This window comes from Erythranthe guttata, chromosome 7 (assembly GCF_056151865.1).
Source record: "Erythranthe guttata isolate IM_541 chromosome 7, IM_541, whole genome shotgun sequence".
NCBI classification, from domain to species: Eukaryota; Viridiplantae; Streptophyta; class Magnoliopsida; order Lamiales; family Phrymaceae; genus Erythranthe; species Erythranthe guttata.
The window spans coordinates 3,225,754-3,240,276 of NC_142539.1; the positions used below are offsets into that span (position 1 = coordinate 3,225,754).

The 14,523-nt window shown below is 36.1% G+C and overlaps 1 protein-coding gene and 1 non-coding gene across 2 annotated transcripts; both read left to right on the plus strand.

Annotated features, from left to right (window-relative positions):
- The first annotated feature begins 8,994 nt into the window (after positions 1-8,994).
- On the plus strand, positions 8,995-11,355 carry LOC105950743 (uncharacterized). The gene is made up of 5 exons (XM_088820734.1): positions 8,995-9,257; positions 9,369-9,491; positions 9,897-9,977; positions 10,083-10,184; positions 10,890-11,355. Coding segments are annotated over exons 1-5 (591 nt in total). The 5' UTR covers positions 8,995-9,256; the 3' UTR covers positions 11,174-11,355.
- A 553-nt stretch (positions 11,356-11,908) lies between these two features.
- On the plus strand, positions 11,909-12,104 carry LOC148768985 (U2 spliceosomal RNA). Its single transcript, XR_016032820.1, has one exon. It is a non-coding gene; the product is annotated as a U2 spliceosomal RNA (small nuclear RNA).
- The last annotated feature ends 2,419 nt before the right edge of the window (positions 12,105-14,523 follow it).

Consider the following 14,523-nt stretch of genomic DNA (forward strand, 5'->3'; position numbering starts at 1 on the left):
GTATGTTAAAATATTTTCGAAATGAGGGGGGTTTCACCTAGAGTGTAATCCACTTGGTAGTTAGTTCTATATAATTTGGAAATGAGGGGGTCTACAAAATAATCCCAATAATTTAACATTTTTTGTCATTTCAGTTAATTTACTGTTTAGCCCGAAAATTGACGGAAATGACTAAAAGTATTACATATTTGAAATATGAGGGACTAAATGTGTTTTTTTTTGTGAACATGGGGTCAAATGTGAAATCGATGCAACCTTAAGTGGTGAAAACCATATTTTTTCCAATTTCAAACATTCAAAATTCATCTTTGATTTTCTAAAAAAAATTCATTCATAATAAATTACTCGTAATATTTTTGATTATGTAATTGGTCAATTTTTATATAACATTTTAAAAAATTACTCGCAGCCAATCATATAAGTGCACTAGGTAAACTTAAAAAAAATGTTTAATTATGGATAACCCCTCAAAACACATTTATTAATATTACAGGCCCAACTCTTTTTTTGCATTTTGAATTATCCTCATACGATGATATTATGAATTGACATACCTCAATTATTTTATCATAACCCAGTTTTACCCTTTTTAATTTATTAACCCTAGAAACTAGGGGTGGAAATCGGACGGAATGGATCGGAAATACCTTTTTCGGAAATTTTCCAATTTTTTTCGGAAGTTAAAAATAGGTTTCAATTTCCGTTCCAAAAAAATCGGAATTTCAAAATCCATTCCAATTTCGGAATACCTCGGAATCGGCGGAATTTCGGAATTTTCGGAAATTGCATTAATTCTTAATTTTTTGTTCCAAAATCGAAAATAATGGTAATTTTAAGATTTTATTTCCTAATATTTTCGTAATTTTTCGACAAAATGCAAGAATCCAAAACAAAGGTCAATAAGATGAAATGTCAACACTTGTAAAAACAACATAATCAGCTTATCAAAGCAAACATAGTGTTGGGTGGCCGTTCAAATAGCATTAATATTACAGACCTTTAATCAAATGAATTACACAGATTAATAAGCCTAAGGGGAAGGGGATTAAGACTTAACAAATAAATTACAGAAATAAATAATAATAAGAACGAATCTGGGGCAGATCGAAAATCTGCCCGTTTTCGGCTCCGGTGGAGAAGATGACACAGCAACGGCTCAGTCCTCGTTTCCCGTGTCCACGTCCGGAGTCCAGTCGGCGGCAGCCAGCACACTCCCGGTGTCAAGCTCACAGATCCACGCCCAGCAGTCAGAACATCATCCGAGTGCTCAGATCTCAGCCTCACTCCGACTGTAGTCTCAACCCAACCCAAAACCCCAACGAATCGAACTCACACACACAGTGTTTCCCCAGATCTGGTACCCTCACTCACAGAGGTCACGAAACCACTCACCACAGAGAGGTTTAAGACAAGAAGGTAGAAGATGGGAAGATTTCGTTGTTCTCGTTGTTCTCTTCATCGTCAAGAAGAGATGTATATATACTCGTGCAGCTGCATCAAGAAAGGAAAGGGAATCGACCGAATCTCCGACCGCCATGGAAACCGGCGAAAGATTCGGCCGTTGAGAAGAAGAGAGAAGAGAGAGGTGCAGCTGCTAGGTTAGGGTTTGGAGGCTTTGTGAGAGAGAGAAGATATATATATGTGGCATGGATGGCTGAGATCGAGACTTATCAATCAACGGTCCAGATTGACTCTGCTTGGGCTTTATGTGAGCTGCTGGGCCGACACCAAGGGAGTGGGCTGCACAAGGTGGGTTAGCAGTTTTTGGGCCAAATAAACATTTGGGCCCCTTTTATCTAACAATCTCCACCTGGGCCCAAATGGACTATCGGGACAAAATTGGGATATGAGGTCATCATTGCCGTTTTAAATGTACCTGCACAACAACACACAAAGTCAGCACCGTACATTAAAAGATTAATCACACAGATTAAAAAAGTAGGGGCAGTCACGAAGACAGCCCTTTAATTACACACAGTAATTAGGATTGAGAGATTAGGCTCAAGCTTTTCAAGCAAGAGCGAAACTTCTCGAGCGGTAGACACTTAGTACCCATATCTGCTGGATTAAATTGTGATGGAATTTTTTCCAGCTTGATAATACCCTGTTCCACAATATTACGAATAAAGTGATACTTAATCTCAATGTGTTTAGTACGATCGTGGAAAACCGGGTTTTTACATAATTGAATTCCTGATTGGCTATCCGAGAAAACGGTGACATCCTTTTTAAGAAAACCAATTTCGCGCAGAATGCCTTTAAGCCATATAGCTTCTTTCATTGCCTCGGTGGCAGCGATGTATTCAGCCTCGGTTGTAGATAGGGCTACAATATTCTGCAGTTGCGATTTCCAACTAATGCATGATCCACACAAAGTGAAAACATAAGAAGTGGATGATTTCCTACTATCTCTATCATTCGCAAAGTTGGAGTCAACATAGCCAATTAATTCAATTTCAGTTTCAGATTTAGAAAAATTTAGGCCAATATGCAAAGAATGTTTCAAATAACGAAGAAGCCATTTCAAAGCTTCCCAATGCGGCATACCTGGGTTCGACATATAGCGACTCAAACAACTTACCGCATAAGCTATATCAGGACGAGTGCTTACCATCAAGTACATCACAGAACCTATCGCATTGGCATAAGGAACATTTTGCATAGAGTCAATTTCAGTTTCAGTCTTGGGGGACTGATCCTTACTTAATTGAAAATGGGCAGCTAAAGGCACGTTTGCAGGTTTAGCATTAGACATGGCAAATTTTTCTAAGATCTTACTCACATAAGAAATTTGATTCAAGAATAGCAAATTATTATCTCGATTGCGATCAATGTTCATGCCCAATATTTTCTTAGCATCCCCTAAGTATTTCATGTCAAATTGTTCACTTAGACGTATTTTCACATGATCAACAGATTTCACACAAGGGCTGATTATGAGCATATCATCGACATAGATCAACAAGAAAATAGGCACAGAGCGAGTATCTTTGAAGTAAAGACAAGGGTCATAATCACTTTTCTTAAACTTCAATGAAAGCATGCAAGAATCGAATTTCTTATTCCATTGCCTAGGTGATTGTTTCAAGCCATATAAAGATTTTTTCAGCAAACACACATATTCAGGCCTTTTAGCATCTACGAAGCCCTCGGGCTGTTTCATGTAAATATGCTCATCTAATTCACCATGCAAGAAAGCAGTTTTTACATCCATTTGTTTCAATTCCCAATTAAAATGCGCAACTAATGCAAGCATAATACGAACAGTGGTAAATTTAACAACGGGAGCAAAAATTTCAGTATAATCTATACCTTCCTTTTGCGTGAAACCTTTAGCAACAAGACGAGCCTTATACCTAATGGAGTCTACCTCATCCTTAACCTTAAACAACCATTTGCAGTCTACCAAAGAGCAATTAGCAGGTTTAGGAACAAGAGTCCAAGTTTGGTTAACATGCAAAGAGTTCATTTCTTCTTTCATAGCATTTAACCATTCAGCTGATTTATCAGATTTTAGAGCATCCCTAACAGTTTTAGGTTCATTGCTATCTATAGATTCAAACACATTGAAAACATGAGAAGCAAGATGAAAGCTATCAAAACGTTGTGGAGGCCTAGCATTTTCACGTCTAGGTCGATCTCTAGCAAGTTGATAATCAGACAAGTCATCCACATTAGGCAAGTCATGTTGAACATTTTGGTCATGCAAACTTTCAAGTATTTCAGATTCAATATCAGGCAGATTTTCAGATTCAATATCAGGCAGATTTTCAGATTCAACAGTAGGCAGCTCCACCTCATTTGGAGCAGCCTCTGAATTCACAGCATTATGCACAACAAGGCAAGGAAAAACAGATTCATTAAAAATCACATCACGACTAATAGCAGTTTTATAGCCATGTTCCCCTTTAACCCAAAGTCTATAACCTTTAACCCCTTCAGGATAACCCAAGAAAACACATTTCACAGAACGAGGTTCAAGCTTATCACTTTTATGATGCATGAATGCAACACAACAAAAAACACGTAAGTTGGACAAATCAACCTTTTTACCCGACCAAACACATTCAGGCAAATCACCATTTAAAGGCACAGAGGGAGACCTATTAATCAAATAGGTGGCAGTCAAAACAGCCTCACCCCAAAACATAGTGGGTAAACCCGAAGTGGCGAGCATGGCTCGAACCCTCTCTAAAAGAGTTCGATTCATACGTTCAACCACTCCGTTTTGCTGAGGGGAGTAAGGAACAGTTTTGTGCCTTTTAATACCAGATTCAGAGCACATAGCATCCATTTCTTGATTACAAAATTCTGTGCCGTTATCTGTCCTAAGGGTTTTTATCCGTTTTCCTGTTTGGTTCTCAATATAAACTTTCCATGTTTTGAACTTATCAATAACATCAGATTTTTGTTTCAACAGGAAGACAAACACCTTACGAGAAAAATCATCAATTATGGACATAAAGTAACGGTTCCCACCATGTGTAGGAATACTGGCAGGACCCCACACATCAGCATGCACATACTCAAGAATATCAGAACTTTTAGAGGGATTGGGGAAAGGGGTTGGTTGAAAAGAAACACGAGTTTGCTTTCCAACGATGCAAGAGTCACACATAGTAACCTCAGACACTTTATCATTGCCAAAATAGTGATTGTTATGCAAAATGCTGAGGCCTTTATTACTAATATGACCTAGTCTATTATGCCACAGAATAGAATGATCACTTTGGACAGCATTCACAGAAGCAGATGATTCAGAATGACATACATACATATTTTGCATTCTCATGGCCTTAAAACATAGAAGATTACCCCTCATAATTTGCATACACGAGTTTGCTCTGATACCACTGTTGGGCCCCGTCGGGATAGCACGAACTCCACATTGGTATGATATTATCCAGATTGGGCCGGGCCCAACTGGTTTTGCTCTTGGATTTCCCCAAAAGGCCTCATAATTTTCATGCAACCATTTCCCCAACCACCATGAAACCCATCATCTTCTAAGATAGCCCATGAAATCAGATTTTCACTCAAATTAGGAACATGCCGCACATTTTGCAAAGTTAACACATAACCAGTTTCAAACTTTAAGCAAACAGTTCCAATTCCATGAACTTGGCGTTTTGTGCCATCAGCCATAGTCACATTGCAATTATTCAATGATTCATAATGGGAGAAAACATGTTTCATAGGAGTCATATGATGTGAGCATGCAGAATCTAAAAGCCAATCATTTTCACCAAGAGATGATAGCACAGAATTCACACAAGCATGTTCACCAACCATAAACACATCACCAAGATTATTATCAGAAACATGATTAGCATGCTGATCATTAGAGTGCTTATTAGGCTTAGTACAGTTCTGAGCATAATGACCAGGTTCACCACAATTATAGCACTTACGACTGTTAACACGAGTTTTTGACTTACTCCTGCCCCTGCCCTTTTTCTTTTGAAAATTGTTTTGATGAGAACTATTTTGAGAAACATTTTGGTTACTGGAGGAAAGCTTATTTGAAAACCGGTTTTGCTGCCTTCCTCTCACAAAGTTTACCTCACCAAAACTCTTATTGCTTTTGTTAACTCTCAAATCCAGTTCTTTACTCTTTAAACCGTTTATGACAGTGTCAAGAGAAATATTATCCCTGCCATACTTAATAGCAAATTTCAAATCGTTGTAAGAATCAGGGATTGCATTTAACAAAACAATGGGAGTATAGTTATCAATACTTTTGTCTCCCGTCAGTTTAATATCCTGAACTAATCTGGTAAACTGATCTATGTTCTCATCAATATCTTTGGTTAGATCCAATTTGAATCTAAAAAACTTTTCGAGTAAAAACAATTTTGAGGGCAGAGAGGTTTCAGTGTACAACTCATCTAACTTTTCCCACAGACCTTTGGCAGAATCATGCATACCTACCTTTCTAATCACAGAGTCAGAAAGATTTAAAATAATGGCAGAGTAAGCAAGTTCATCAAGTTCTATTTTCTTAGAAGCAGTAGTTTCAGCAGCATAAGATTCATCAATAGCCACATAGCATCTTTGTTGAATTAACACACCTTTCATTTTCTGTTTCCAAATAGAAAAATCACCCTTACCATCAAAAGGAGCCATAGAATAGACAGACATGGCAGCCATACAAATTTCAGCACAAAGCAAGATATTAGACCAATTTTTCACAATAGGCCAAAATTGGGACAGGTGCATATGCAACAAGGATAGACAATCTTGGAGACCCTCCCTCACAGGATTCCAGGGCACTTGCGGTCCGGTCAAGTGAGGTCGAGAATCCAGGTTATACCACCCTTTAATATTTATATATATAAGTGAACAGTTTATATATATGCAGCGGAAGAATAATGTTCACACAGAAGCAATAGTGGCACACAGACCACAACAGAACACACAGAGTGGCACACAGACCACAACAGAACACACAGAGTGGCACACAGACCACAAATCACACACAGTGGCTCACAGACCACAGAATCTAAAAGTAAGGCAGTACCAATCACAGCAGAAAAACTAAATCCCAACCATAGGGGGTTTAGGGTAAAATACCTGAGCGGAATCCGGTTGGATTTCCGTACGCCCTATTTGAACGAGCACCCCCAACTTGACGATGCTCTGGTACCACTGTTGGGTGGCCGTTCAAATAGCATTAATATTACAGACCTTTAATCAAATGAATTACACAGATTAATAAGCCTAAGGGGAAGGGGATTAAGACTTAACAAATAAATTACATAAATAAATAATAATAAGAACGAATCTGGGGCAGATCGAAAATCTGCCCGTTTTCGGCTCCGGTGGAGAAGATGACACAGCAACGGCTCAGTCCTCGTTTCCCGTGTCCACGTCCGGAGTCCAGTCGGCGGCAGCCAGCACACTCCCGGTGTCAAGCTCACAGATCCACGCCCAGCAGTCAGAACATCATCCGAGTGCTCAGATCTCAGCCTCACTCCGACTGTAGTCTCAACCCAACCCAAAACCCCAACGAATCGAACTCACACACACAGTGTTTCCCCAGATCTGGTACCCTCACTCACAGAGGTCACGAAACCACTCACCACAGAGAGGTTTAAGACAAGAAGGTAGAAGATGGGAAGATTTCGTTGTTCTCGTTGTTCTCTTCATCGTCAAGAAGAGATGTATATATACTCGTGCAGCTGCAGCAAGAAAGGAAAGGGAATCGACCGAATCTCCGACCGCCATGGAAACCGGCGAAAGATTCGGCCGTTGAGAAGAAGAGAGAAGAGAGAGGTACAGCTGCTAGGTTAGGGTTTGGAGGCTTTGTGAGAGAGAGAAGATATATATATATGTGGCATGGATGGCTGAGATCGAGACTTATCAATCAACGGTCCAGATTGACTCTGCTTGGGCTTTAGGTGAGCTGCTGGGCCGACACCAAGGGAGTGGGCTGCACAAGGTGGGTTAGCAGTTTTTGGGCCAAATAAACATTTGGGCCCCTTTTATCTAACACATAGTTCTTGCAAAACATGAATAGAAAAACAATTCAGAAATACAATATATATATATATATATATATATATATATATATATATATATATATATATATATATATATATATCATACATTATATATTTCGGAAATAAAATCGGATCGGAAATCGGAATTTTCAATAATTTTATATGAAATTCCAATTCCGTTCCAAAAATAATCGGAAGAATCGGAAATCGGAATATCGGAAATCGGAATGAAAAAACGGGTTCCAAATTCGGATATTTTCGGATTGGAATTGGCGGAATTCGGAAATTCCGTTCCAATTTACACCCCTACTAGAAACACTACGTCTACTTCCCAACAGTTTAAAAAGAATGGGGGTTTTCGTAGGTACTTACCTCAAGGAGGCAAATTGTAATTTACCATAAAATTAAGGGTAAATTACAAACACCCCCTGAGGTATGGTCAAATTACAAAAACATCCATCTTGTTTGGATAATTACAACCACCCCTCAATTCATCAAATTTAGTGGAATCTTCGAGATTATATGGAATATTATCACTTTTGTACCCGTTTTATCCCATTCAAACTCTACATTATGAAGCAAGATGACCATAATATGTGATTTTTAGTTTGTATATATCAGTTTGTGGTACTCTACACTATGAAGCAAGATGACCATAATATGTGATTTTTAGCTTGTATATATCAGTTTGTGGTGCATCGGAAACTGTATTTTTTACACAAAAAGAGTAAACTAGAGCACATTTCACGGAATCTAGATGACTATGTTGAATTTGGCACCATAAAGGTGGAGGTCTAAGAAAAAATCATAGTTGAAGGGGGTAGATGTATTATCCAAACAAGAGAGGGGTTTTGTAATTTGACCATACCTCAGGGGGGTGTTTGTAATTTACCATAAAATTAATAAAAGAACGGTTCCTTCGATGCTACACCCGGTGAAAAACACCGGGTGGGTCTTCTGCTGCCACGTGTTCTTTTTTTTTATTTTTCTAAAACCCCTAAAGGTAAACCCTAGCGGGGAATCTATTATAAAATACAAAAAAGAGACACGTGGCAGCAGAAGACCCACCCGGTGTTTTTCACCGGGTGTAGGGTCGAACAAATCTAAAAGAACAAAATAAACTATTTTAATATACAAAAAGGCATTTTGGTTCTTACTTTCTAGTTTCTCCTATTCCACAAGGCAAAGGCATATGAATCTGCAGAGTTCATGAGAGAATAACGTGATTTGGACTCCCTTTAAAGCAAAGCATTCAAATTACATATCCAATACTATTGAAAAATCAAATTGAAATAAATAAAACTATCTAAAAATAAATAAATAAATATATAAATAATTAAAACAAACTTACAAAAATTATTTCTCAGACAGCTGATCACATAGAACTTTCCGAAAGTGTGCATCTGTGGGACCCACTGCTGCTGCACACGTGCCCATCTCAAAATCCTCATTAAATAAAACAAAAGGAAAATGCTAATTACTACTAACATTTGACTTATTATTCAATTAGACGTGATTATTCAAACCTCCCAAAAGACACAGAAAAAACAACTTTTTTTTCACTTTTTTCTTTTTTCTTTTTATTTATTATTATTTTGGTTTATTAAACATTCTTGTTTGAAGAATCATTCATTTGAACCGTTGAAATACTCTCTCACATCTTTTAATATTGTTTTTCAGTTTCCAATATTCATAACACCTACAAAAACCCTCTGTCTGAATAACTCAAATCTGGGAAGCATCTTCAAGAAAACAGTAAGTTTTTTTTTTTTTTTTTTTTTTTGTACATTTATTTGCTCTAATTTGTTGTTTTCTGAAAAGGGTTTTTTTATTTTTATTTTATTTATTTTTAATTTATTTTTAAAGTGTACCCAAAGGTGAAGGTGAGGGTACAGAGAGAAGAAGCTGATCAATATGCTTATGAGAAGAGTTCCTTACAATCTTTGAAGGCATTTGATTGGCTCTCTCCACATCATTTTTCTTCTCCAGGTTAGGTTTTTTTTTTTTAATTCAAATGCATTGACTTTCTTATTTATTGTTTTATTTTTCTTGAATTTCTGCCCTTTTTTTTTTCTATTTAGATTCCTCTCTAGGGTTAATTGATCATCTTGACTAAGTGGTTGTAATCATATAAGGCTGTGTTTGGATATAAGGATTAACAAATTCATTGAGCTTGTCTGAATTGGTTTATTTTACATTAATTTCGAATCCCTTAGCTCTTATTTTAAGTTTATTTTTATTTTTTTCGAGTGGCGGATTTCGAGTTCATCTCCACGAAAATAAGTTATGGGATTCTTGCAATGTCGAATCATTTTTTTCCGCTTCGATTTGCATTTTTTAAAATTAGAGGCTATTAGTTTTCGATTATCCGTCTTCTGATGTTTGAATGTGCAGATGAATCGACAGGATCAGTTGCGAGAATTCCTCGCTCGTATGCCCCGAAAACACCACCCCCTAGCTTTTATGCATCCAAAGGTTTCGATTTTTCACCACTTCTATTTATTTTATTTACTGAAATGCCACTTTGTGCGATTAATTATAACAAATTAAAATTTGAAACTCTACTAATTCTGTCAACAGAAGCAGTCGACAAAAAGAAAGCGGTAGTGGAAGAGAACCAAAAAAACGTTAGAGCTACTTCGGCCCCACGGCCACGCCCCCGTGCTGTTTTATCAAGTCCAGGTAAATCGATTTCCTACTATTAGTTTCCATTAATTTTTATGTTTGTGGATTCAAATATTTTTTTTGTAGCGTTTTTATGCTTCCTTTAGATATTAAATTTGCAGTTGTAAAAATATACACATTATTTAAAATATCACGAGTAACTAGTATAGTATATTACAGTTAAACCTCTATAAATTAATACAGTTGGGACAGGCCAAATTCTATTAATTTAGCGATATATTTTATAACATATTGTTCTTGAGTCGGGATCGGAAAAAAATATTATTTACACAAGGTTATTAATTTATCGAGGTTCTACTTAATGTTGTAATTGAAAGTGGGATTTAAAATCGTCGTTGGATTTTACATATCTTGTAAGTTTAAATAGCATCCAAAATTTTATGTATGAACATATATGAAACATCTCCTAGCACAATTGTTCCGTCATAAATAAACATTTCATAAAAAAATTCTAGCACAATCGTTGGCCTCACTTGTTTTTGATAATATAAAAAAAATACTAAAATTCTACTAGGATTTAGGGTAGTAAAAAATCGTAAAATTCTAGGATTTTAGGATTTTAATCGGGATTTTAACTAACTTAAACGTTTGTATCATGAGCTTTTAATTTCAGTTGTTGTTACATAAAGTACAATAGTTACTAACTTAAAAGTTATTATTACTAAAAAAAGTGTTTTGTTTTTCTCTGTTGATTTAATTCAGACAACGACGGCATAATCGGGAGCAAAAAACAGGCAAGAACAGAGCTATTATCTCCAGGTCTGAAAAATCAAACCTCAAATCACAACAGACACAAGCTGTGTAAGATTTTCCCAAAATCTGTATCTGCCGAGAGTTTTGCACCCTCACAAGAATGCAATAAAAAATCGGCCGAGCACAAAAACGAGAGTCGAGCAAAAGGCAGAACAACATTAGCTGATTCGAGCATTCGAGCAAAAGGGAGAAAATTAATTCCATCGCCTGTACATGATAAAGCTTTTCGATGAAACTGACTTAGCGAAACTAACGTGTATGTATACATCACGTATCCGTTTTTGATACGCGAATGTTGAGTAACAATTATTGTATTAACAAGATATCGAGAGAGAGAGAGATATACGAATCAAAAAGGGTTTGATTTTGAAAGAGAGAACTGCAGAGTTCATATATTAAGTTGACGGTTTTTGTTCGTATGAGCTTGTCATGTTGTTGCTACATTCGATGTATGTGCGTAAAATAAAATAGGCTTGAATCCAGCGAATAATATAGGGCAAATTACTGAGCGATGTAAGGTCAAATTACGAAAAAAAACTATTTTGTTTGCATGGTTACAACCATCCCCTTAACTATGTATTGTCTTATGAAGAAAATCCTTGCAGTTGGTAAATTTGTATTGTCCTATGAAAAAATCCTTTCAGTTGGTACGCCAAATTTTTATACCGTTAATTTTTTTTAATTAAATTTAGTTTAAATACTAATATTTCATATAATATATATCTAACCGAATTACCGATTTGGTACTCGGCATGTACCGAATTTTCGTTCGGTTTGGTTCGGTCGGTTTGCGGACTGATGATTGAATACCCATATGTAAAAAATGACAACGTAATGGTGAACGTGTAAGAGAAATGATGTCCCTATAGGAAAAAGAAAGTGTGATTTTATCCCACATCGTTTGGATACACAAAAATCTCATGAGAAGGAGTGTTACAAAAATGAGAGGGGCAACAAATGGAAAGCTCATACCTTTCTCGGCCTTTTGGCTAAGATCAAGTGTAGTATCTGTTCTTATCAGTTTAATATCTGATATGTGAGCCATCGGCTCACACGATATTAAATTCATTTTTTTAGGGGGAGGGCCCACTCAGGTAGCTTGCTGCCTGGGCTTTTACGCGTCGCCCATGTGTTGCACTACTGCAAGGGCCTGGCGCACCCCACCAAATCTAGTCGTAAAATTTGTTCCTGGTTTCAACTATTGATCCATTCATTGCGTTAAATTGTTGTTTGAAAGACGAGCAAAACAATAAATCAATAATATTCAGGACATTATTAACAAAGACTTGTTTATGATATCAATGTAGATTGTTGAAATTGAGCAGTGCATGTTCATCATCAGCAAAATAAAGGAAATCTACTAATTAGATATTGCAAATATGAGAATTTTTAAGGCCTCGGTCAAAGGGGGCTAGATTTTTAAGAATTCGACAAATTTCGTTGCACCCGGGAACTCAATGACTCTACTATTGTAGATTTAAAATTCGAGTAAACTGCAAAAAATAAATCTGTGTAATCTTAAAATAGTAGAAAACCACCCCTTGTGCTGTGATGAATAAACTAGCAAAACACCCCTACAAAATTTAGTCGCAAACACAAAATAAAAGAGTAAATGAACACTTTTATCTTTCTCTCTCTCTCACAGTGTTGTGTATATAGCCACAGAAGCAACAGTATAGGAACAAAGTTGTCTCCGCATTTTCTCCACATTAATGCTCTCCATGTACGACGAGACTTGCAAAAGTATTCGTTGGAAAACGACATGGAAAAGTAAAGATGTACAACATAATGAGATAAAGAGAAGGAGAGAGATAGAAGAAGGAGCGGCAAAGGAATTAAGGTTTGAGTTGGTTCCGGTAGTTAAGTGGCTGAAAAAGAGTGGTCAAAATTATCTCAAACAAATGGACGGTCAAAATCAGACTTCCACTTAAACAAACTGAGTCATTTTGACCCAATTCACTTAAGAGCAAAAAATAGGTCTTGACCTAATTCACTTAAGAGCAATTCCAGCAGTTGTGCTATATGGCATATTTAGCATATTTTACAACTTCTATTGCTCTAGCAGCTCTTTTACATTATAGACCATATAGCATATTATAAATTCCGTTCGTCAAATTTGAAACACCAAGATGATGAAATGGCAAAATCACTTTTGTCAAAAAATCAAATCACAGTACAATTGCACATGTTCTCAACTCATAATACTTCAAATATAATTATTTAATTGAAATTTAAATTATTATTATTTTAATATTTTTTTATTATATCATCAAATATATAAAATATAATAATAAAATGTAAAATTATGTATTAAAATGTATATTGGAAGGAGTAGTGATGTGTTAAAATATAAACAGTCACTGTTCGAATGAGTCAGAAAAAGTGATGTACTAAAACATTGTTCACTGTGTATAATTTGATAAGAAGTGACAATTTTTAGCACACCTAGTGGAGTAGCTCTTAAGAATGTGATTTTGCAAACAAACTTAACAAAAGTGCATTACACTTTATAGGAGAATATATATATATATATATATATATATATATATATATATATATATATATATATATATATATATATATATATATATATATATATATATATATATATATATATAAAAGTTTATTTTGGGCAAATTCTGTATTCACATAAGATTTTCTTCAATAACTATCGATGTGTAATCTCTAAATGTCGAAAAAAATTCCGTGTTAAAAAATTAGCAAGGACCCCTATGGAAGTTAATCAAACCCAATAAGGCCCTAAACGGCTTATTGTGTTCTGCACGCGCGAATTGTGCAGCAAGGGTACTTGTTTTGACCTGAAAATACCTAAATACCCTATAAATAAATAAAAAATCAAAAATTACGCATTAGCCCCAAATTTTAATAACCCCAAAATGAAGCTTTCAGAATTTTCAATTCAGTCCTTGCCAATTTCAAAAACTCCCTCTCTACAAATCATCTCATCCCGATCACACAAAATGCTTCTCGACGGCGCCCCTTTGTCGGACATAGACCAGTATATTTTTCCCCCGTCCGTTTTTTCGACATAATTTTTTTTCCGGCGGAAAATTCCGACTGACCATTCCCTTCATGTTTCTCCAACAAAAAACCAAAAAAATATAAACCAACTAACATTCTGAGCTTCAGGTTCTTTCCTGTATCAAACAAAAAAAAGAGGTCGAATATTATGCAAGATCTGAGCGTTAAGCCTTTTCCTGGAATACAACAAAGCCCAAAAATTCCAGAAAAAGCCCAAAAAAGAGGGCACCGTTTTGTTTTCCAACGATTAAGTCGGCATTCTACCGATCAAGAAACTGCGGCATACATTTGGGGCAGTGGAAAATATGAGTTGGAGAAGAAAGGTACGTTTGGGCGTATTTTTTTATGTATTATGGTAGTATAGTCATTTTAGCTAAGTTAACCGCCAAATAGAGATATAGGTGGTGTGCTATATCAAACGCAATATAGGTGGGTCATTGCTAATTTTTATAATACAGCGGGACTTTCGCCAATTAAGAATAACACAGGGGTGGTCTCTGCTGTTAGCTCATTTAAATAAACATAATTAATTAACTAAAAA